Source organism: Corythoichthys intestinalis, chromosome 6 (assembly GCF_030265065.1).
Source record: "Corythoichthys intestinalis isolate RoL2023-P3 chromosome 6, ASM3026506v1, whole genome shotgun sequence".
Classification (NCBI taxonomy): domain Eukaryota; kingdom Metazoa; phylum Chordata; class Actinopteri; order Syngnathiformes; family Syngnathidae; genus Corythoichthys; species Corythoichthys intestinalis.
Genome location: NC_080400.1, coordinates 39016121 through 39042761, shown reverse-complemented (window position 1 = coordinate 39042761; position 26641 = coordinate 39016121). Strand labels below are relative to the sequence as shown.

General features: G+C 38.5%; 1 protein-coding gene across 1 annotated transcript in view; it reads left to right on the top strand.

Annotated features, from left to right (window-relative positions):
• The window catches only part of pafah1b1a (platelet-activating factor acetylhydrolase 1b, regulatory subunit 1a), a 70027-nt gene that overhangs the window by 12733 nt on the left and 30653 nt on the right, over positions 1-26641 (top strand). Inside the window, exon 2 of the mRNA XM_057838216.1 lies at positions 8485-8772. Within this exon, the coding sequence (XP_057694199.1) occupies positions 8741-8772 (32 nt within the window). The 5' untranslated portion in view covers positions 8485-8740. The remainder of the gene's footprint in view (positions 1-8484; positions 8773-26641) is intronic.

The window sequence follows — 26641 nt, the reverse complement described above, 5'->3', positions numbered from 1 at the left end:
AAATTAGTTCAAATGTAAATATTGTTGAGGAAAGGTTTCATATAAATAAATAAATAAAGTGAGGAGTGAGACTTCCTTTCTCAATTAGCGATCTTTGACGCGATTCTTTTTCTTTCCCCCCTTCATTCAAGCTTGTCTCTCACTCAGCGGCTGTGAGACATAAAACCTCGATGAAGCTGGTCCCCCAGCTTAGCCTAGGCTAACATTCGTCTTTGTAAGTTTTAATTAGTTTGTATATTGAATTTGAAAGGAAAATGTGCGTTTTGTTTTTGGCGAACTTTTTAATGGTGCTACTGATATCCTGTTGAACCTAATCACACTTGGAAAAATACAATTGTACAACGTTTTAGATGTATTCATTTGTATATTTCACCACGATTTGAGAGCTCAATAAGTTGAAGAAAAGTACGCCTTGTGTTTGGAGGATTTGTTTTTGGGTTTGCTGGCTGTTTTAGCAGAATAGCATCACTGACACTCACGGCAACAAACGGGAAGGGGTGAGCGCTGCCGCACCAAGCCACTTCGGCTGCATTTTGGCACATGAAAAATAGCGAATACCGTACTAAGGTATGACGGAAAATTTTAGTGGTTTTGAAACCGCGACGTTTTCACACCACGGTAAACCGTGAAACCGGTAACCGGCACATGTCTAGTATTGACTCTAAAATACAGTATATGAAAGTCTAATGTTTATCAGTACATTACAGAAAATAATGAACTTCATCCTAATATGTTATTTTTTTTAGAAGGACTGGTACTCTTCTTCACTGCTCCTTCATGATCCTACGAGAACCCATTTCAAAATTAAAATCCTTTTGACACTTTATTAAATTGCTCTCATTCAAATGGAAATGACTAATAACTGAGAGATGGAATGATTGTGTCAGGATCTCTAGATGAAGGAAATTAGCCTTGTTTATATGCTTGTTTACTGGTCAGATGGAGATTTAGTCATTGTGGTCCCAGTAGACTAAGAGGCTTATCGTGGCTCATAGTTTGCCTTCCGTTGGCTAGTTTGGTATTTTTCCAAGAGTGTGTAAATAGTCTCATGTCTATAACGCCACTGCACTGTATACTGGATAATAGGGATGTTCCCGATCCGATTACGTGCTCGGAAATCGGGCCGATCGCAACATTTTTCAAATGATAGGAATCGGGTGAAAAGGATCGTTTTTTAAATTTTGGAAAACACAACAAAAATTAAGGGCAAAAAAGTAACAGAATAATTCTGAAATACAGTGGCTTGGCCAAAAGAAACAAAAGAAACAAAAGTATGTTTTCTACTCTGTAACACTCACTCGCGGAAGAGGAAGTACTGTAACATGTTTGGAACTTTTAAGTTTTTTCGGTATCGGATCGGGACTCTGTATTGGCAAATTCTCAATCAGGTGACTCGGACTCGGGTGCAGAAATGTGGGATCGGGACATCCCTATTGTATAATATACCTTGCATGAATATCCTTCAACTGACAATATATTGACCTTCTCATCAGTAAAAGATGTGCTGTCAGCTCATTGAGATTTCCCCATTCATCACTCAGTTAGGCAGATCCCATGGAGGTGTGATAATGACACGGTGGCGTTTTGGAATTTGACAAGTGAGCAGCCACTATTTGGGCCTCCTCCGCCCTGACCTTTTTATTTTTTTTCCCTTCTCTACCGTTGACAACCTGCAAGGTTAGCTTTGTCTTTCTACAAATGTGGGTGAATTCTACATACATCCATGGAAATATATTTGCAGCTGGCACAACTTGGAAGGTATTTTTTTCCCTAAAGCACTGGTCTACAAGCAAAATGCCTCCTGGATAAAAGTACAGAGACTTTACTAAACTTTGGTCACTAAAAAAAGAAAAATTAGGTCAAAAGTAGGCCTGCACAATATATCGTTTGAACATCGCCATCGCAATATGTGCATGCACGGTAGTCCTAATGCAGGATTTTTTTTTTTTTTTTTTGGAACATGTAAACTTTTGTTTTGCTTCATAAAAGCAGCAGTAGTCAAGATCTTGGATGTAATATGCTGTTTTCAATGCGTTGCACATATCCTGATGTTTTGGAAGTGGACAAAATGCATCCATCTTGTGTCAAATGTAGCAACTTGTAAAACTGATCATGTATATATCGGAAAACACAGACAAGACTGAAAAAGCAGTTTCTGCTCTTGCACTCCTCTTTAAAAGAAACTGCTTTATTTTAAGCCAAAAGAACTGTTGTGTTTGATAGAACAATATATCTATATGCTGCCATAACAGATTCATGGCGCACTAAGCCCCCGAACTATTTTTAATTTGTCCGTTTTACCCTAGAAATCCCCGTTTACAGACGTCGTGCAACTGCTTTTGTTTCAACCCAGTCATAAAATGGAAGGTAATGAATTATTTTTATTATTCAAGATATCTGTCATTTTTAGCTTAGAATCATTAACTGATGTCTAATATTTCGTTTAAAAAAAAGACTAAAAAATTATTCACTCGCATATTTTAAACTTTTTAAAAAATTACGTCACAATGGAAAAAAATGGTGTCTGTAAAAAGGTCAGATATCTACCTCATAATTATCGCTTAATTGTATTTTTTTTTTGTTACTGTCGCATTTTCTCTGATATATTAGTTGATAATCGATCCAAACAAAGAAAAATTGAGAAAAAAAAAAGCTTAAAAGGGTAAATATATGATAAACAAAAATCTTGACCTCCTTGATGTCTGCGATTTATATATACATACTGTTTATATATATAAACATACATACTGTATACAATGTATCTTTGTAATCAAATTTAAATATTTTGAAAAGCTAAACAGCACTTGTCTTATTTTTCAATTCATCTCATCACAGCAAGTAAGATTTAACAATTTTTATCCCTGAAGCAGATACTGTGTGTAAACTACTACTCATTGAATTTTCGCTGCCTACTGAAGACAACACGCCACACGGCCGCCAACATTTGTGTCACATCTGATTCAATTGCATATATTTATGTTGTAGACATAGGCACCCCTCCCTAATCTTTACCCAATTTTTTACATTGATTGCCACAAATAAAATATCATAAATATATTATCGGAAATTGTCACTGATTAAACATTGGCATGTTCATGTCAGAATACATCATCTATATTGCATTAAAGTCTATGAGAGGGAGGCTCTTTGCCCATTGTCTGTTCCTAGAGGGGGATGGTGGCTAGAAACGTCACTGGCTGCAGCTTTCTTTGACATTCTTGTTTTTGTTGTGATGTTTCTTGTTGTTAAAGGCTAGAATATAAAAACTAAAGTTCGTTATCAACATTTAGTTTTTAACTCAAGTTACGTTTTACTTCAGAGGTTAAATGCTACTGGCCAATATTTGTTTACATTTCAAGATGTGTAATTTGCAATAGATTTGTGCTATAATCCTTGCGGTGTAAAACGAGGGTTACTAACATATTGTGCCCAATTCAATTCTATACAGCCCACTTCTATGGCAAACAAAACACAACTTAGTTCCACATGGTGTCTCTCGTTTTAGTGGCAATTATAGCAAGATGGGGGTCCAATTTATGTCCAGAACCCAGAAGTATTTCGGGTTTGACAAACCAGAGGGAGATCTATTACCATTTGCCGATATTTTGTGACTAGAAGTTGTCATGTGTTACACTGCATACAAGTCAGACAGGACATATTGCTCTTGAGGTTCACTTGGAGTTTGCCAGGGAGAGATGTGAGTGAGTGATGGGTATCACTGTCTGTATCCATGTGGCTTGTCGTTGGCTAACAGAAGCTTTGGTTCTACCAACCAGTCGTGATTAGGCCTGTCGCGATGACAAATTTTAGTGTGCGATAATCTCATAAATTATTGCGATATGCGATATTATTGCGCCCCCCCCCCCCCCCCCCAATTTTTTTTAACCAATTTACAATAACATAGTGAGAATACACTATATATTAATAGATCAAGTACACCCATTTAAACGCGATAAATATTTACTCTTAAATTCAAAAGTACTTTTTAAGAAATCACAACTAAAAACAATAGACCATGCCTCTTAAGTAAAAAACAACAATATTGGTACCGCACAGAAACACAGAATAAATGAAATGTGCTTAAAAAATAAATAAAATAAAATTGCACTTAATAACGTAAGCATTTAGGCAAATGAAAACTTTTCCCGTCATAGCTTCTGCAGTGGTGTTCCATAGGGATGCAACAATACAGTTAAGTCACGGTTCGGTACGATTTTTGATACGGGGGACACGATTTTCGATCCGATTCAATACATTTAATGCTCTGTAAAAAAAATAAAAATTATATTTACCGTAATTTCCCGAATATAAGGCGCACCCGTGTATAATGCGCACCCCAAATTTACTTGTAAAATCTAGGGAAAATTATTGTACCCGTTTATAACGTGCACCCTAATTTTAGCACCAATAAATAGAAGAATACAAGAAAACAGAGCTTGTGTACAGATACAGAGATGTCATTTTACTGACTGGTGAAACACAGCACAAGCATAGCACATTGGTAGTTCAAAACATTAACGTGAACTGACAATATTTACGGTAATAATATGATTTGACAACTTCTCCAACTTACCAGAATCTAGGAGAAAACAAAACAGATGTGACTTTTCTTATAAAGGCTGCTGTATAACTTGCTCGTTTCCTCATGATGAATAAATGTTTCTTCCATGGATTGATACGGTAAAATGAATGTTAGAACGTAAGTCGGAAATCCGTGAGAGCTCATAGCTGTCAACACGACAGTAACCAAAGGAACTATTGTTATTTGGGTTTGAGTTTCCCGAGGGACCGATATAGTTGACGGACACAGGAAGTGTGTGTCCTTACATTTGTTAAGGTCCGAATTGCGGAGCTGCAATAAACGTCGACTCAAATGAGTTCAAGAAACTAAATTCTGTGCTTTATGAAGAGTGAAAAAAGCAGAATTTAACACAGACGAAATCATTCGGCCAATTAGAGTGAAGTATTACCGAAACAAAACGGTGACGTCACGTACCGTAATGGTCGACAACGGGTCGCCGCATACGTTTCTTCAACACAACGTGGCCGTGTCAATGAAAAAAAATCGGTTTATATATATATGTAATACATATATATTTCTGTCTCCATCCATGTACCCGTTTATAATGCGCACCATGAGTTTACCAGTTGATTTTGGGGAAAAAAAGTGCGCGTTATATTTGGGAAATTACGGTATATACATATATATTTTTTTGTTGTTGTTGTTGTTTTGCTAACGAGCAAAAATTAAATTGCCATCATATAAAAATGCATTTTAGTGTATAATATTTATGTGCTTACTTCTTACTGATCTGAAAAAAAATTGTATAAAAGTGCTGAGAACAATCATTACTGTTTGTAAAGTGAGGCAGGGCACACTGTGGATTGCTACAGCTCTCTTAGCAGCTAGGTTTACTACATGAGCAAGACATCCTATTTGTCGTCCGAGTCCATCTGTGTCACGTATTGAATTAACAATATTTGCAACATTATCTATAGTCACTGGTATGGATTGATTTGGCCTTCTTAACTTCCATTCAGTCATGACAGTTTAGAATTCATCGATGTAGTATATGGACTACGTGTCCCATAATCACTCTGGGCTCACGTAGCCAATGGCATGGGATAGCACATCTAGTTTGCCATTTCATGATATCTAGTGTGTGGGCGCATTAAAAAAGTTAGCAAGCGCCACTGAAGTCACGTCTGCTCATTACTACACAACACCAGCATATGACAATCGACTTTCATAAACAGGACGAGTTTGAAGCACACCGCTCTTAATTTCATTCAGCTCTTCGTCGTCAAAGCGAGGTTGTTCGTAGCAGCCAAATCGGTAACAATGTTTTGGCGGACTTCGTTGTATATATCCGGCGTTGTGCCGAAAAATAGCCGCCCCGCGTGAAATGTCACTCCTGACGGGAGCGCCCACACGTCAACAACACCGGCGCGCCGTAGATGGTGATGGTCCACAGTAACTCCAGAGCACTGACGCGGCCGGTATACGTTGAACAATAGGATATAATGGGAACGATTGGCTCCGGCGCTAGTTTTTGCCGGACCTGGAACGAAGATGCATTTTGCGCAGTTGGTAACGAGGAATCCAAACATTTAACAGCACGTCTGCCGCACGCGCGCACGCACGTGCACGCGAGGTGATAAATCGCAGCGGAAAAATTACTGCCTTCATTTTTATTTATCGCGCGATAAGTAGAATTATTGCATATTGTGACAGGCTTAGTCGTGATAACGTCTGTCAGTTAACCCTGGGCGATAAAACCATAATGATAATTATCGTCATATAAAAAACACCTGAGAAAAGAGGGGCGCTGATGCGACGTGAATGCTAGCTCTGAGAGGGTGTTCAGTATAGGAGGGAATATCATAACCTGTCACAGAACAGCATTAACAGCCTGATACTATGGACTGTTTTATTTTTATGGCTTGCAACCTTATAAAGCAATGGCTGTCTTGTTTATTTGCAACATTTTTCAAACTCAACATCTTCTTTTTTCTATTTTGTTGACATTGTCAGACACCTTAAGACTTCATGCACAAAAGGTTTTAACATGTTGCTGAGTGTAAATTAAAATGAGTTTGTCTAATCATGCTTATTTCTTTGGGATTGCATGTCTACCTCAGATTTTGTGCAATGTTGTGCATTAAAGCTGCAACAACTAATTGATTAAATCAATTAAAATCGATTCATAAATTAGTTGCCAACTTGTTAATCGATTTTTGCTGACAGCTATGAGCTGTCCCGTTTGGGTCTTTGTTTTTGTGTAATTGTGAGGCTGCATTTATTAGGCGAGAGAGTTCACTGCTGTACCTGCTGCTGCTGTTGGGTTGCTGAATAAATAATATTACAAAGTGTTGAGAGTTAGATTGTCTTTTGTGTTGTTAGATCCACTGTGCCTCCATCAGCGGTGAGTAAATAAGTCAATTGTATTGTTAGTATTCTTTGTTGATGAGACGTTACTATTTTGTACTGAACGCCACGTAGCGATTATGCTAATCAGTGTCAAATGTCTGTTTGTATTGTTTTGAAGAAGCATAGCACTTAAGTTAATTTTAGATAGTAAAGTTGTCTTGTTTCTTTTTTTATGAAGAAACCACACACATAAACCCATTCATATAACAGTTTAGTTTCCTTTCAACACAATCTCATCTCATCCAAGAGAGTGTGCTTTGAAATTGATTTGGATTGTATTTAACAACTATTTGATCAAGAAAAGTGATTCATTACAGTCTGCCTCCTTCTAAATCGATTTTGTTGTTTAGTTTGTTTAAAGGAAATAAATGAGTCATTGACACAATTTGCGCTTTGTCTTTTTTTTTTTTTTTTCTTGTGGGCAATCAGCATCACGTTTTTTTATTTGAATGAACAGGACTTTAGTCTGATTTGTGTACTGAGAAATTATTTTTGTGTTATACTCGGAACCTTATTAAAAACTTTCACAAGTTAAATGTACTTAAACAGTACAGCTGTAAATGACAGTACAGTTAAGGAGCTGTGATAAAATATTATTTTTGAAGGAAATAGTCATCCAATTTGACTTCGTTGTTATTTACAACGTGCCTGAAACAACTTCAAGTTAAATTGTGAAGTTAATTGAAAGAAGGTGACATTTATCCAATGAATCATTTAAGTAATTGTCTGATTAATCGATTATAAGAAAAACAATTGTTAGCTGCAGCCCTATTGTGCATTTTAAGTACCTCATGAGCAATGTTCTGCATTTTGTTAACTGTAAAATTTGTGCAATGTTCCTCATATTTGTGAGATGCTTCGTAGTAGTTTGTCAATATGCATCTTTCTTCTGACATGAAAAATTGCTAAAGCAGCATCTGGTTTTGTCAACTTTAACTCAGGAGCAAAAATCAAACTTCAAATTTGAAAGAAAAAAGATGTATCGATCGCGACTGAAAATAATTTCTTTTATAGTGACAACAATTAGTCATATTGCCCAGGCCTACTGTCGGTGATTCTTCAGGTTTCAAAACTAGCTTCTGACTATGATACTGGATAGCTCGAATGGCAAAACATTGTTTTCCAAGAGCCAAGCACAAAGTACACTGATCGTCTGAGTCTCTAATCATCAGGAGGACTATGAGGAGGATTAGTCAAAATAATAATAAGAGACTGCTAAGTAGTATTGTAACTCAAGAGTGGTCTGGTGAGCAAATGGATACCGGCTAAGCCTATGTGTGACGTAACCAAGGGTTTGTCCGGTGAATTTTTTACAGTCAATTACAGTGCAGCCGTCCACACCCAGTGGCTTGTAGCCCTATGGTAGGAAGCAATTGCTTAAAGCAAGTGCTGCATTGGACCTTTACTTGAATAAGCAGATTCTGTGTATTTTATCTGCATTTAAACTGTTGCTGGAATTGATGCAGCACTTCTTTGACCTTTAAATATTTCCAGCTCTCCCCTCAGTTATCTGCCATGCATACCTAATGCAGACCTCCACTTCTCTCTTTCAGATGCAGTGCAGACACGGCTGTTGACTGGTCTGCAGGCTTTCCACCTCTCTTGCCCCAGGGGGCCCAATTCCTGTGGTCCCCACTTTATCTTCAGCTTTATCGGGACTACACAAACTGACACCATAGGAGTACAGGGACCAAACTTGCACGCGTTGCTCGGATCCGCACAGCTCATCTCCTGACTGAGGAGAGCGCGGCAGCTGCACCACTCCAACCAAGTGTTCCCTCCTTGCCCCGCCCACACCGTCCTGTCACCATGGTGCTTTCACAGCGGCAACGAGATGAACTGTAAGTGGCCAACACCTTTTAATTCGCGACTCAAATAGTGCTGGGTCTTAAATGGTTTTGTCAATATTTCCATATTTCCATTAAAAGAAGTTCAGTTTGCCATGCTATTGTTTGGCTATGTGATCTTTGGTTAGGGATTTGTTTGTGTCACAGGAAGCTAAGGTAACATATTACACTTGTGAAGCAACACCTTTGAACAAAAATGCCTTGTAAAATTCTATTCTAATCCATTTTATCTTCGTTTATGAATCTCGTTCTGATATTTTCCAAGGTTGTAGAGAGCACGAGTTGTTTTGTTTACATACATTTTGGCTACAATTGATCGCTGTTTTCATAAATAATGTACTTTAAAGGCCCCCCCCACACACACACACACGCAACCCCCCCCCACACACACACATTAAGCGTGTATCTTTTTCAAACGGGGAAACTCTTGAGGGGGGGAGGGAACAGACCACCGGTCCAGTAAAATTAGTTGTTTTTTTGGCTTAAATTGTAACACCTTTTGAGAAGGAATAGTGTGTATAATGTTGATTTAATTTTGGCCAGAGATAGCTGTCTTTACTGATCAAGTGTTTTGAAGGAGTTCAAATAACTGATATTTTTCTTGCAGTAATAGGGAAAATATTTGCGTCAAAATTTAGAATTTTAGTACTAATTAGGGGTGCATGATATCCATTTTTTAAAAACTGGTACCGATATCGATAACTTCCTGCTCCTCAGAGCCGATATTGATAACCGGTAATAAATACATAATTTTTTAATGTATGTTCACCTGACTTTTTGAACACCTGGAGGTTAAAAAAAAAAAAGAACGAGTGGTGGACTCAACATAGATTTGGCTTTGACCAAACCATTTTTTTAGGATGACATGACGTTATTATAATGAACAAAACAAAGACAAGAACAGTCTAGACTTCAAATAAAGTGCCAATATTTATTTTGTCAAATATAATTTGAGTCAATCACAATCGATTAGTCAATGCCATTGAAGAGGTGTTCCCTGAACGATGAGCACTGAACTAAAACATAAACCCAACAGGTATTGTGCCTTGTCATCAGATAAAAACATTTGGTGCTAGAGGTGAGGATACTGTTGTGGTCTTGGTCCATGAAACAACGTTCTTAACCTGGCAATTATAAGACAGCAAGCCTATCAGTAACCAAAATGCCTCTCAATAACTTACCAACTTATAACTAACACTGTAAATGCAAACATTATATAGTAAGGTCATCACTCATTCCTCATCAAAAATATGGTCGAACAAAAAGGATTAATGGCTTGTCTTATGAGTGAACCCATTTTCGATAAAACATGAGGTTTCTTCTCTGCACAGTACGAAATCCTTGTCCAGCCACTGCGCCGTCATACCAAGCATGCTGACAGGACTAACATTACATGTCCATATGTCCGTGGTGTAACTTATGTGCCGTGCATGGTTGCTGATCGAAGTATGGTAGCGTGTGGTAATCTCTCATCATACTTTGCCGGTAAATATTCGGCTTGGAATGACGAACCTGGGCTCCAAATGACGAAGTAGCCGCCTGAATCCTATATCTTCGACAAGGGAAAAGGGTTGGTAGCGCCATCATTTCTGTGATCGCTATAGTCCTCGGTCATCTTTGTAAAACTTTTCAAAGGCCTCATTAAATGGTACAACCCCGGCTTTCTTAGCTGGCTTTGGAATTAAATCAGCAGATTCATTCGCAGCTCGCGCGTCCCCGTACTCTTTTAAAACACCATCGAAGCGAATGTGATCTTTTAAGTGGCTTATTAAGATGTGTTGTAGCTCGACAGTTTTTTCCCTCATGGACCTCCAATTTTTTTGCATTTGTTACAAATTACGAGTAAAGCGTTTTCCACTGACAATTTAAAAAAAAAAAAAAAACACACTGCCGACGCCATGCTTTTTTGTTTTTAGCACATTGCCGTCGTTTGAGCGTTACGTCACAGAAGCGAGCACTTGATTTGTGGCACAACTCCGTCTTCTTCTCCCACCAACCAACACCAACACACACAGTCACTGATACGTTGGACTGGCAAAACAGGAGTGGATACGAATGCACACATCCCAATCCAACGACACCGTGCCAGAATAATTATACTGTATATTATCGGGCCTATTAATAATGTTATTGTATTTATTGGGATGATGTCATAATTCCTATTATCGCACCGATAGTTATCATGTACCTAATAGTACTAATACCAACAGCAGCTATACTTTTTAGAAATTAACAATGGGATCACGACAGCAACCCTAACATTCTTACTTTTCTCTGCTGGTTGAGATGAATCAAAAACATAAATCTCTGGTTTCTGTCTTGCAATGTCATTATGGAATGTGGCCACTTGTACATTACATGACAAGGAGCTGAACATTCCAAACAGTGTTTCTATTTTTTTGGATTAGTGTTGTGGGTGGTGCCTGTTGGTATGGCCGCTCTTTTGGAATGCTAAGCTTTCCTAGCTCTGTTCTATTCAGAAGGAGCTTCCAAGACTATCCCCTTCCCCCAGCCAAGCCCCTCTTTTTTCAGTTTCTGAGCCTTCAGGAAATTGGTGTCACTGTCTTCAAGCATCTGTGGTGTTCCCATCATATGCTACTGTATGTCTGCAGGTCAATTCTTAAAAATTTGATGTGATGATGATAAATGATTGAATGTAACAGAAACCATGATATTTTTATTGCTATGGTCATATGGTCATTGTGCATCCCAATATATCACTGATATGCTCTTGCCGATAACCGATATGTTGTTTTAAAACAATGGTGCCAATAATTAATAAAGGGAAAAACGGGTTGCTACCTAAATTTTCCAATACAAAGTGCCTGTTAAACACTGATTGCAAGGATGTTGCAATAATGTAGTGTTGCTGTATTTATTTACAGAAATGTAATGGGGGGGTTATATCGTATTTTTCAGACTATATGGTCCACCTCAAATCCTTAATTTTCCCCCAAAACTGACAGTGCGCCTTATAATCGGTGCACTTGATGTATGAATTCTGTTTGTGCTTAATGACTTTGAAGCATAACTGTATTATACTGTTCCAGTAAAGTGATCAAAATGAGCATTAATCATTCATCAAACTCATAAATACAACAATAAAACAAATAATTAATCGATAAATAAAAGTTACAGTGAAGGCCAGTAAAGTTAAAGGCCAAATGAAAAATGCAATAGATTGATGCATTAATGCATTTTATAATCACGTGCACCTTTATATGAAAATACATTTGTTCATTCACTGGTAATTTGGTAATCAAAACTAATATATATGGCGGAAAACACTCGGGTGACTTGAAGTTCCGCTCTGAGACCCCCAATTTGGCAAACTTCCAAAATTGTCCGATATGCATGTGTGATACATCATTGGAAAGCTTAAAATCTAAATTTTCTGGGGGAAGAAACAAATTTAACAGGAGGGCATTTATAAAAAAAAAATAAAAAAATAAAAAATAAAAAAAATTAACTCCTAAACCCTAACTGGAGGTGAGAGCATGAGAGAGCATAATTAAAGACACCATGATTTTAACGAAATATTATCCCGTAATTGCCTTGTTTCCATCCAAAAACTCCATGTAGCATGTATCACTGAGTGTCAAGACACAGCTGTAAATGGCCACAGCTGGATTTTTTGGGGATTTTATGGGTAAAACATGGTAATATAACAAGGGTGGCGATGCAGAAATCGCAGACATCAAGGAATGGTCGAGATTTTCTTTTTCATATATTTACCCTTTTAAACTTTTTTTTTTAAACAATTTTTTCCCCCTCAATTTGTCTTTGGCTCGATTATTTATGATCTAACATATCAGAAAATGCGACAGTAAAAAAAAAAAAAAATACAATTAAGCGAAAGTCATGAGGTAGCTATCCGTGACTTTTTTACAGACGCCATTTTTTTCATTGTGACATAATTTGTTTAAAAGTTTAAAATATACAAGTGACTAATTTTTCAGTCGTTTTTTTTTTTTTAAACGAAATATGAGACATCAGTTAATGATTCTAAGCTAAAAACGACAGACATTTTGAATAATATATATAATTATTTACCTTCGTTTTATGACTGGGTTCAAACAAAATTGGTTGCGCGACGGCTGTAAACGGGGGTTTTCAGGGTAAAACGGACAAATGAAAAATAGTTCGGGGGCTTTATGCACCATGAATCTGCTATGGCAGCATATAGATATATTGTTCTATCAAGCACAACATTTGCTTTGTCTTAAAATACAGCAGTTTATTTTAAAAAGGAGTGCAAGATCAGAAACTGCTTTTTCAGTCTTGTCTGTGTTTTCCGCCATATATTGATATATTTGCTGAGGAATCTCATTGGGACTCCGTATTTGCAGATACCGTAAACATGACTGGGACATAGTAGTTACAAATTCATGTTGGATCGTCTTTGTAGGAACCAAGTAGGCATGTGCCGGTATTAGATTTTGACGGTTTCATAACATTAAGCAAAAATACCACGGTTATGCGGTAACACGGTATTGCAATTACAGCTGTAAAATGTGTTATTTTGAGGTATCTTGGTTAAAAAAAAATTCTATTACTTGGTCTATTTTTGTGGGGGGTGTCACTGACATACAGGACAGACTAACAACTGGAAGGGGAGAGGTAAGCGCTGCCGTTTAAAGCCACATATTTCTCGCTACATTTTTGGGACCTCAAAATAGCCAATACCGTAATTACGGTATGATGGTAAATTTTGGTGGTTTTGAAACAGTAACGTTTTCATACCACGGTATACCTTGAAACCAGTAACCGGCACATGCCTAGAAACAAGTTCTGTCGTGTACCGACTACCGAGGACCCTGTTACCTAAAAGTGAACACCCAGTTTTTTCCAATATTTTTGCCATTTTCGATTCATTATCTCGAAGTTTCACGTTTATTTTCTTTCAAGTTTTATTTTTCTAACGATCAGGTGCTACTTTGGCAGCAACAGTCAACTGTGCGTTTCTGTAGCTTCTTGACAACAACAACTCTGTTTTTCTAAGTATAACCAATGAAAAGCACATTTGTGTGTCTTTACAGGGTCAGGGGACTCACTGCCTCTGGCATGTTGTAAAAATAGCTGAAGAACACAAACATGTTACTTCAAAGACCTGCTGGGCATCCATGTTCTGTTGGACCGCTTTTATTTTATCTTTCTCAAGTTTCTCCTGCCTGAACAAAGAATGGCTCATGGTTCTCTCCCGGACACAAATTATAATGTACTGTACTGTGTGTACATCATCCTCTGGCTCTAAATGGCATGTTGTGACGTAATAAACTATCTGGCCAAATGAAGAGGTCATCGAAACCGAATGAATATGGGTGGTTCTTGGATTATTGTGGCAGCATAATTTAGATGTAGTCGTATGTAAATTGTCATCCCCATGGTTCTCGCGGAGTCTTAAAACGTCTTAAGACTTCAATTTAATAATCTTGATAGTGTCTTGAGAAGCCATTGAATTTAATGTTAGGTCTTAATTTCCTCACGATTTCAAATTGACGTTTGTGCTTTTATTTAAAAAAAAAAAAAAAAAGTGTATATTATATATGTATGTATGTATGTAGCGTCATCCATTGTTAACATGTTTTCCTCATTTTATGCATTATAGTAAAGATGGAAATTCACAGTTTGAAACAGGTGACGCGTGACCAATTCATCAATGTGTAGTACACAACAATCAAATTATAAACCATGAAATGGCTTTTAGTCTAAACTCCGACTAAATTTACTATATTGTTTGATAAATATGAGTGTAGTTTATCAAGAGTGCTATGGTATAATAGATTAATGTGTATTGGTAATTTCTTAAAGGATAAATTACCATTCCACTGCAGACTGAGAGAAATATTAAGAAACACACCTTCTTCTCCTTCAGAATTGTGTTCTGGTTTAGATCAGGGGTCTCCAACTTTTTTTGCATCACGGCAATGACCGGCAATGTGTGGCAGAAAAATACAGCAAATATAAAATAACACAGCAGGGCTAAAAACAAATGTTAAGTGCAGGGAAAGTATAACTCACCCGCTGAATCAGTGGGAGGCCTGAGCTTTTTTCATTGAGATGAAATGGTCCCATCTAGGTGTGATGGAGACGGTGAGACACCGTAGTGTGTTCCTTGGGTCCAGTCTGCTCCGTAACTGTCTTGGTTGCCATCATTGCAGAGAAGCCCACTTCACAAATGTTGGAAATTGTTGCAAGGGTTTCAGTGCTCTCGTAGCGATGTCAGGATATTCCGGAATGACTTTAATCCAGAACCTTGGTAGAGTTGTTGTCTCAAATGTACGTTTGAGGTCGCCGTCATTTGTGATCTCTACAAGCTGATCCTCCTGTTGCACAGACATGCTCGAATCACTAGGTTTATTCACAAACGGGTCATGAATTCACTCCTTCGCAGTTCGTGGGCCACATATTATGCTGAGAGGAATTGGCACCTGACAGTCACCTGTTGCAACAAACCCATATTTAAGATAGGATTCTTGGTATTGTCTGTTAAAAGAAGATTTTGTTTTCTTCGAGGTTGTAGTCTCATCTTCTGGCTCGTCAGGTGCCCTTTTCCCCGTAAACAAAATCTGTCCAAAGACGTCTTTTTTTCAGTCATCTTCGCTAGTGTGGGGGCTAATTATTTCCGGGAACGATTGTGATGCGCCCGCCCTTTGTCATACGTTATTATCGAGGACAAATGCACATAGATATAAAAAACAAGATGTACTGCTAGCACTGTTTCTATGACGACATTCTATTCAGTTGTAGTATTATATCTGGAGTAGACAGGGATATTTGTGTGTTAAGGGGCACAGGCCAAAGTTAATTCGGCCAGAATGCTGTCATTAATAAATTATTTATTATTTCTGAGCGGCATGGTAGCAAATGCGCCACGGACCTGTACTGGTCTGCAGCCCAGCAGTTGGGGACCCCTGGTTTAGATGGTTAAAACTAGAGCTGGGAATCTTTGGGCACCTAACGATTCGATTCCGATTCAATTCAGAGGCTCCGATTTGATTATAAAACGATTATTGATGCACCCCCCTCCTTTTTTTTTCTTTTTTTTCTTTTTATGTACATTAGTTCCAAAATTGTTCAAAAATACTCTCAGGCTAAACCACACTACTATTTCAGTATCAAGGTAACATATAGCAGTAAACAAATATACAAAAATAACATCAAATAAAAAACTCCAGTCCCCATTCTGTATCAGCAGCTTTAAACTACATTCAATTAATTTAATGTTGTGAATCAACCGTTAAATTTGTTAAAATTGCTCCCGTTATTCCATAATTTCCCTTTTGTCTACTTTCGACATGTGAAAGTTTTAAAACTATTTTAAAGATAGATTCAAGTCAATATTTTACCGATTTAGGAGTATTTTAGATAAAAAGTTAATTAGGTTTGCTAGGAAGGTTCGCTACAACAGCCTTGCAGGGAAGTGTACTGCTTTAAGATGGCGGCCGTTTATAACGTCCGCATCTAGCTTTTTGTAGATGTGCTGCTAACACTGCCAAATCCATAATGCATCTAGTCCGATATAAATGATATCCACCGTAACATATGGATGTACTTTGCAGCAGCTTTTCGGCAGCAGTCAGGTATGTTGTTGTGGTTTTTTTTTTTATCTCGTTGCATGAGTTGAGCTAGAGCCGTAAGTTGAGCATTGGCATTACCCGAGGGGCCGGGTAATGGGAAGCATGATGTTTAGCTACTCTCGCTCCGTTCCGTCCCGAAGACCGCGCGGCGCGCTGAGTGTTGTGTACTTCCGCTTTACTTCGCATATTTCAATAATCGGAATTTGGATGTTTGTGAATCGTTCTTGAATCTTCCACGGCCGAATCGTGGATAATCTAAGAATCGGAAATTTTGCACACCTCTAGTTAAAACATGCACATTTGTGTAGACAGAAAAAACATGCTAATTAAAATGGGATCAACACTAGCATGTAACAATAGTTTTATGATTTACAGTCGGCAAAGAGGAGGGGTGAGGTTTGAGCACAGTCAAACAGACACACTTACAGCGTCGCAACTAGACATGTGCCGGTTACCGGTTTCACGGTTTACCGTGGTGTGAAAACGTCGCGGTTTCAAAACCACTAAAATTTTCCGTCAGACCATAGGACGGTATTCGCTATTTTTCTTGTGTCAAAAATGCAGCCAGAAGCAACTTGGCGCAGCAGCGCTCACCCCCTCCCGTTTGTTGCTGTGTGTGAGAGTGATGCTATCGGCTACACAGCCAGCTAACCCAAAAACAATTACTCCAAACATGAGGCGTACTATTCTTCAATTTATTGAGCTCTCAAATTGTGGTAAGTTTAATATACAAAATGAATACATTTAAAATGTTGTACAATTAGATTTTTCCATGTGAGTAGCTTCAACAGATTAGCACCATGGAAAAAGTTCGCCAAAAACAAAACACACATTTTCCTTTCAAATTCAATATACAAACTAAGTAAAAACTTAGAAAGATGAATGTTAGCCTAGGCTCAACTGGGAGAGCAACTTCGTTGAGTTTTACAGCCGCAGAGTGAGAAAACAAGCTTGATTCGCTTGAATGAAGGAGAAAAAGTGATAGCATCAAAGATCGCTAATTGCGAACGATGATCTTGCCCTAAGCACAAATCCACGTTCGCTGGATCAAGGTGAGGTCTCACTCCCAATTTTTTTATTTTTTTATTTTTTATTTTTTTAGATGAAACCTTTCCACAACAATATTGACATTTTAACTAACTTATACATTTTTACCTAACTTATGAATTCCTTATGTTCTTTTTAACACAAAGGCATGACATCATGTAGACTAGAGTTGACACAGTGGCTGAAAATGGCGAAACTTCACTTAAGCTTCTCCACCCTCAAAAAAAAGTCATGCAGTATAAATTTTTAAAAATTTTATTCAGAAGTGTTTTTACTTTATAAAAATTTTGTTCTTGCTGTAATCTTGTGCAACTTGAGCTGTGGCTGTGAGTATAGTCTATAAGTTATCTTTATTTTAATTTTATTTCAAATATTTTTTTATTGATAATTTATTTTAACAATATATTCATGTTCCAATTTGCAACTATGGTCTGAAAAAAAACATCCTGTTCAATGGAAAAAAGTTTTTTTTTTTTTTTTTTTTTTTTTTTTTTTTTTTTTTTAAACCCATACATCTCAAAATTTTTGGGAGCTATAATTGCAATACCGTGAAACCGCGGTATTTTTGCTCACGGTTATCGTACCGTCAAAATCTCATACCGGCACATGCCTAGTCGCAACACTTTTTTTCACCTCACTTTTTAAAGTCATAATAAATATACTAGGCCTGAACGATATTGGAAAAAACTTGCTGCGATTTTTTGGGGGGTTTGCGATATATTGCGATATTATATTGCGATATTGGGAGGGGGGAATATATATATATATATATATATTTTTTTTTTTTTTCAAAATAATTTTTTACTAGATGAATAGCTGTTTGGAAAAACTTTGGATGACTCATCATGACCACAGTGTACAGTATTCTATCGTTTTACGCCGTTAATAGGGACTAGAACCCGCCGCGATAAGTGAAAAACCGCGAAGTAGGGCATCCCCCCCATTTTTGTGTGTGTGTGTGTGTGTGTGTGTGTGTGTGTGTGTGTGTGTGTGTGTGTGTGTGTGTGTGTGTGCTCAGTGTATTTATTCAGATCTAGCACTGGAAAGAGATACATATAAGTAGGGATGGGAATTGATAGGATTTTTACGATTCCGATTCCATTATCGATATTGCTTAACGATTCGGTTCTTTATCGATTCTCTTATCGATTCTAATTTGGGGAACTATAAGAACAAAAGTTTTGATTGGCATCGAGTTTGTTTAATCAGAAGTCAAAACCTTACAAACTCACAACAAGGTCAAAAGAGGCCCAAAGCCTCAATATTAACTGTGGCAAATGCACAAGAATGTTTAACATTTTACTGATACATTTTTCTAATAGAAATAAAAAATATTGGTATATATTGGCATATAGTTCGTTGGTCTGCCGTTGGCAATATGTGTTAAACTTGCAGGGGTCCCCAAACCTTGTCCAGTGAGGGCCGCATAACTTTTCCCTTCTCTGATGAGGGGCCGGGGTCAGTTTGTAACAGAAGAAGTGTGACGATTGCAGGAGTGCCTAAATGTAAAAAATTATTGTTTTTCAGAAAGCAACAATCAAATAACCCTTTCTGGATTCTTCACGGAACAAAAGTAAATAAAATAAAAATAATAATATAAAATAATCATAATTAATAATAATAACACTATTAATCAAATAGATAATAACCAAATAACCCTCTCTGAGTTCTTAACGAAAAAGGCCTGAAAATAAATAACACTATTGAGAGAAAAAAAAAATTTCAAAATGTTCTCTGGTATTATTCTGGGGGCCGGACCAAATGTCGGGGCGGGCCATATTCGGCCCGCGGGCCGTAGTTTGGGGACCCCTGTTAAAGTGTATTATTTACCAGTATATTGAAATGCATGCCTTTTAGTTTTTATGGTGCTTTCATGCTCAAGTGGGGGGCGCCCATGAGCTTCCTCACGCGAAGAACGCGCTCACGTGATGAAGAAGAGCGCGCTTACACGCGAAGAAGAAGAAATGCCGCATCCAAGCGAGTGAGCGAGTTAGTGAGAGAGGGAAGCACTGCTACGACCCTACGTTCTTTGTTAATGCTTGTAAAATATCTACAGAGGCAACGCCTGTATGTATCATCTTTTGTGTTCTTGTTGTGTGTTTCCACTCGCGATCGGACACTTAAATCGAGTTGTGTAGTGGTTTGAACGATGTGCTAATGCTAGCGAACGCATGCTAACTGTTTTGTTATTACTGAATTAGCAGCTAATCATCGCTGATTTACGTTGATGCAAACCTGTTTGTTATTGGGGACGAAATTGATTTGTTTCATTTCTATTTTTAGTTTCACTCTTCAAGTGATGGTCGAATAAAGTCAGCAAATTATACCAACGTCTTCTGTATCGTCATTTCGGAGTTTAGCTAGCTGTATAGCTGTCTCGGTGAGGACAGTGCAGTCTATTCCCTCCCGATGCAGTTATCTCCACCTTGCAATGATTGCAAGTCGTTTTAATTTTTCCTCGTGAAGTGAATACACACTTTCGAGCGTTAGAACCTACGTGCTGTCATTGTTATGCTTACGGCTACAATGCTCGTGCTTTGTGCTAAACCATCGTAACCTTTCATTTTCACCCTTTTTCCTGGTGAAGTGTAGCCAAACTTTGGAGCGGGTGGTTCTTGGCGCCATGCTAGTTTGATGCGTTTGGACTACAAGACAGTCACGACGCAATATGCGTCTTCAGGACTCGTTAAAGGGATCGTTAAGGCTTTTTCATTGTGATGTCGAGGCCTCGAAACACGAGGAACCAGTTCCGAATTGGAATCGGATTTCGATTCCCATCCCTACATATAAGACATGTTTTTTCTCACTTCCCCAAAAATATGATTTTAAAAAATGTGTAGATATATAAATATATATTAATAAATGCTTTTTAAGCACTTCAAATGTAATAATTATGATCAGTTTTAAACATAACTGTCCCACTGAATCATTTTTAAACAAGAATAAAGTACTGTAGTAGAAAAATGTTTGGCTTTATTCAATACTTCTGTTTACCTAACATGGCTGTGACTCTTGGCGTGTAGAAATTACAAACTCCTCATAATCACTTCTGTTGTTTATTTTATACATCTCGAATCCCACCCCCCCCACACACACACACACCCACACACAAACAGACACATTCATTCATTCCAGCCAGCGCTTCCTTGCGGAAACTGTTTAAAAAGTTAAACGATGATTGACAGATTGCTGCCTGTGTGAAGTCGCCTTCTTTGGCCAGATCAAAGCCATCGTTAACTTTAATAAGCAAGTGCCGCAGTGACTGAGAGCTGGGAAAGGGAACGTTTAAATGATATATCATGCAGGCTTAACCGTATACTTTTTTTTTTTTTTTTAATTCATGCAAGTTTGGCAGGCTTGTGAACAAGTCATTATTTTCGCCCAATCAAACGATTTATTAATTTATAATTCAATTCGACAGTGCCTTTAAACGGAGAAAAAATAATTACTTCTTGTGCTCTGAGGTATATTCTTACTTTGCATGCTTTTCATAACCTCATTGTATCTATGCTGGGCTCGTCATTAAAAGAGGACCCCCATAAAAGTCGTTTTCAGTAAAGTCTTCATTTTCCACGATTCTGTAATCAAATTATCTGTTCGTACACTAACCATTGTTATAACAAGCAAAAGTGATGATGATGTCAGTCTCCCCCCCCCCCCCCCCCCCCCCCCATTATGCAGCATCCCAGTCACTTTTCTGTTTATACACTGAAAATTTCGGTTAGTTGAGCACATACTGTTGTTGAACACTGCCATTCAGCCACTGTTCAAACTGAGTCCTACTTCTTGACTGCCTTCTAGGGTTGGGCATCGTTTGAAATTAAACGATTACGGTTCCGACGCCATGTTTCGATAACGGTTCTGAACGATTCTCGATTTCGATTATTTTAAAGTGATCCTCGATTTTAAAGACATGTAGGCTCTAATAAATCACAATTGTTCTCTTGTATTAAAATGTCGTAAGAAACACATAAAATGTTAAATCAATGGAAATATTTTATAATATTTAGTGCATATTTTGACCGATAGTTGGCGCCATGTTCTGCGGGCGCGGAGTGATGACGTAGATGATATTTTTCCAATCGTGTAGCGTGTGTACAACAACTGTGTATTACTGGCTTAACTCGCGAAGTAAAATGCCACGATGTGCTGCTAATGGATGCAATTTCGAGTCAAATGGAAACAAGGAGAGTGATGCGAGTCTCCACAAATTTCCTGTTGACAAGAAGAGGAGAAAGGTTTGGGAAAATGCCTGTAGACAAGCAAATCTTCCCAAACAACCTAGGCTTTGTTGTCGCCATTTTTCTCCTACCGCGTTTGAAGATTTTAGTAGATGACAACTAATGAAAGATCTCACCGGAGCGGCTAGATATAAGCGCAGACTAAAACCAAATGCTGTTGCAACTATTTTCCCGCACAAGAAGCCTCAGCCTGCTCGGATATCGAGTGAAATGCGCGCAATGAAGCGAGACGGACGAGACACTCTGGCCGCCCTCTTAAGCACCCAAGCCGCTCCTGTCGCTACAGCGGGAGGCGAACCTTCGGGCGTACCGCTAGTCACAGAGGAAGCTAATAATTCACCTCTACTGTCAGTTCATCAGGCAGTGTGTGTTCAGTATTCAGCTAATATGAGTGATGCTGCCACTCAAACTGATCAAAGCACGTCCAATGCAATTCATTCAATGCAACACAAATGTCCCAACCCCATTGATAAAGCAATAAATTCTCATCGCCGGAATGGCATACATGTGAAGTCAAAATCCATTTTAGGGGACTCCCTCTGAAAGCTCATCGCGAGAATGGCAAGAGTGCCAAACAGTAATCAGAGAAAAGGGTGGCTACTTTGAAGATACTAGAATATCACACGTTTTTAGTTATTTCACCTTTTTTCTAAGTACACAATACACACGTGTGCATTTGTAGCAAGTTATAACAGAATTCACCGGCGGAAATTATGTTGGCACGTTGTGTGGTTGGGGGGGGGGGGGGTACTTTGTGAAGGGAACAGCTGGAAATAACTGTTACCTTCCGCGGGTCGCATGCCAGACAGACATTGCTATTTCTTGCAGCCTAAATGTCAATAAAACAACGCGGATTAGCTCCGTGGTTTGATACTCCGCATCCTTCCCTAGCTCGCCACACATTCATAGTTTTATTGCCTTCAGTGAGAGTTTATAATGTCAATGGTCAAGAAAATAAAAAGGCACGAATGCCAATGTGTTTTGGCCTGTACTGTATGTAAAGCATACGACAGCTCTGGATGCTAACAATCTACACAATTATATTGGAATGAGTTTGATGACGCAATAACTCACCTTGAAGATCTGCTGACAAAAACCTGAGTTCTCGACAACATACGCTCTCTCGCTCCGTTGTCATCGAGATGCACTTGCCGCAAGTACACCAGAAGTTTAGCCCAACTCTTGCCTCATCAGGTATTTCTTGCTCTGCATTTCGCCTTTGCTGCTCGTCTTGTGAACGACCGACAGTGCTGTCCTGCTCTTCACTTTTCCGCTCTGGTTCAAATTGGAAGGGACGAACTGACGAGATGTTGCTAATGAATGACACGCTGAAGTCCGGCAGCGGGATTTGTGACGTCACAGCACTGCGACGTCAACAACCATGGCGAACAATCAGTTAAAATAATTTTACAAATTTTATTAAAACGAAAACATTAAGAGGGATTTAATGTCAAATTATTATAACTCATACTAAGATGTATCTTTTAAGAATTACTTGTCTTAAAACTAGAGGATCACTTTAAGACGCCGGGGGGAAAAAATACAAAAAAAAAGAGGCACGGTCAAAAAATTAAAAGTAAAAAAAATTCACTCACTCACTCACTCACTCACTCACTCACTCACTCACTCACTCACTCACTCACTCACTCACTCACTCACTCACTCACTCACTCACTCACTCACTCACTCACTCACTCACTCACTCACTCACTCACTCACTCACTCACCTGGACATTTTCCAGGAGTTTAAGAAAATTCATCGCACTAAATGCAAACGGTATGCTAACGCTACATGTTAGTTTAGTGCAGTGCTTCTCAATTATTTTCTGTCACGCCCCCCCAAGGAAGACGTAAATGTTTCGCGCCCCCCCCAAACTCTCTGCCGCCACTGTAAATAGTATCATTTGTCTATAAAATTACTATTATAAATACGCATCTGCCTAACATTGTGTCCTTTTTTTCTAATAAAGAAAAAAAGTAACATAGATCAACTTATAATAAAGTATAACTTTATTATAAACATTGTTTTGTTTGTAACAGAGAAGACTTGATGTGCATCAATTTGCCTGAATTAAAAAAAAAAAATCACATCCAAACTAAAAAATACACTCAAGGTACATTTTTGACCATTTGATATAGAAAAATAAAATGTAATAAAATCAGTAAATAATACCAAATTAAAATTGATTAGAAACATTCACTCATGAGGACAATGTGCCAAAAAATTTGACCGAAAAAACAAATCTGAATAAAAGGGGGGGGGGGGGGGGTCCTTGGACAGGACAGTTTTTATTTTTGCTGCTCACAGTATTTACCTCCTTTGCAATGATGTGGAGTTATTTTTCAATTAACATGCTAACAATGCTCACTGGCTTACTGATATAACACTGACAAAGCAGGACGATTGTTGGCAATATTCGGCACGTTTTCACTGAAAAAATCAAGCGGCTTAACAATGAGATTGGGGTCTAATGTCTTTAAGTGGCGTCTTAATTGATTTGGCTTCTTGCTGTCTGCTATAATTATTTTTAGACACAGTAAACAGTGGTCTTCATCATCACCCACTGTATTAAAAGTCAAATTTAAAAGGCAAACGGCACGAAAAAAGCGCATTCACGGCGGCCGAGGTAGAACCGTAGGTGAGGGCAGTCGCCGTGACGATCCCAAGCCGAAAATGGCACTTCTCGGGCGGCGACGTGAGAACCGGACAAGACAGTGGGTCGCTGCGTGAGTGAGTCCGGTCGGAAAACGGCTTTCGAAAATGGCGGTGGCACACTGCTCTTCATATCTGTTGTCTGTGTGTGCTGAGTGCTCTTCCTTAGTTCAAAAATACTGCGCGCATTCTGAAAATGAGAGCGCCACTGCCACCTACTGAGTGGATGTGCAAGTACACTTTATTCCAGTACGGCAAAAAAAAAAACACATAAAACATGTTCCCCGAGGTCACATGCGCCCCCCCTGGCATTGCTCTGCGCCCCCCCAGGGGGGCGCGCCCCACTATTTGAGAAGTACTGGTTTAGTGTGTGGGGATCCCTTATCACAGACCTTTAAAGGCTAAAGCAACATGGCAGATTTAGCCAAGAATAGAAAGCAAAACTTGCCAAGCGGCACCTGACACATGCTTCACAAAAGGAGCCTGGAATGGGCAGACGCTTACTCACTGATGTGCGGAGCAAGGGGGCGCAGCACGTCACATGAGTAAAACGACCAAACACTGCTAAAATGCGTGCTAACCAGTAACCACACATACGATAAGAAAATGTCAGACATTGCGAACTTATGACGGAAACTAAGGCAAATTTTCACCTCGTTCTCGTCTCGTCGGACGACAACTGGCATCCATCTCGTCATGTTTTAGTTCCCAAGACACGTTTTAAGCACGTCATCGTCATTAAAAGATTGTTCGTTGAGGAAATATTTTTGTCATCGTTGATGAAAACAACACTGGTCTCTGCAGCCTTCTTCTGTGCAAAACACTTGCACAGTAGACCACAAATGTCCTGCATTTTATACTACCTAGATGCAGAACTGAGCGCTATAGGCGTTCCTTTGTGCCCACTGCCATCAGACTTTATAACAGCTGAGGTCTGTGCTCACAATTAAATGTACATGAAGCATAAAGATGATGACATGTATGCTGTTTCTGACATAGTGCCGATCTGCAGTCATGTTAGATTCCACTTGTACTTAATTTAGTCTTAGGCAATATGTATATAACTTTTATATAGTTCTTTTTGTTTGTCTATATGTTATACATTTGATTGTACACTGTCTGGGCTGCATTGCCTGAATTTCCCCTATGAGGGATCAATAAAGTCTTATTTCAGCTTGAATATTGGCTGATAGCATTATTGATCTCATATGATAACAACATGAATCATACAAACTTATCTTTTGTTGTCTGGCTTTTAAAAAAAGGCTTAAATCAATTGATATTACTCAGAGAATAATGGACAGCAACAGTACGTATAGGAAAAACATGATAACCAAGGGGCTACATATTGTCATTTTAAACATTTCTGAGTGTCGGTCTGTCACTTTGGCTCGATTTGTAGACAGTGCATCGCACGGTTGATGGGAGAGTGGGCAGAGGAAGAATGACCTTTCAACTTTTTTGTGTCCGGAAAACGCAGTGCATCTTATAGATTGAATTTCATGAAATGTCCTTCATTTCGGATACAGATTGATTTTCAAGTCAGTGTTCCTTGTAGTTCAAATAATTATTCAGTGTCTCAAAAATGAATGGTATGTTTTCATTATATAAAAAAATAATGCACTCTCCTGAACTAGAGATTACCACAGAAATTTCTTACCTGGGGTAAGAAAAAAAAGATATTGCTCAATGGTTGAAAGTCTTCAAGGATCATTGCTCGTGAGGATAGAGAGAAACTTAAGGAGGCAGCTTGGCGGCTTCAACATCGTACAGATCCGTTGTTGTTTGGCAGCATTTTGGGTGAGCTGATATGGTATCCCCTCTCGTACATATTGAACAAGGACTGTCTTTACGGATACGTGCAATAAAGTCCGCCAGTATAGTGTTGACGACTGTGCTGCTACGATTAACCTCGCTTTGACAACAGACAGGTTAAGACCGTGGGTCATAGAGAGCTAAATCACAGTTACATGATGAACAATCAGTGGCAAATTAAGAGCGCTGTACGTCAAACACATCCTGTTTATGAAAGTCGATTGTCAAATGCTGGTGTTGTGCAGTAATGAGCAAACGTGACTTCTGTGGCGTTTGTTAACTTCTTTTAATGCCTCTTAAACACTTTCGCACACATTAGATATCATCAAATAGCAACTTAGATTTGCTACGTTAGATCCCCCCAAGTCCCATGCCATTGGCTTCGTGAGCCCAGAGTGATCATGGGACGCGTAGTCCATGTACTACATTGATGAATTTCAATCCATACTAGTGACTATAGATAATGCTGCAAATATTATTCAGTACGTAACACAGATGGTTTTACTCATGTGGTAATATAGACCCTA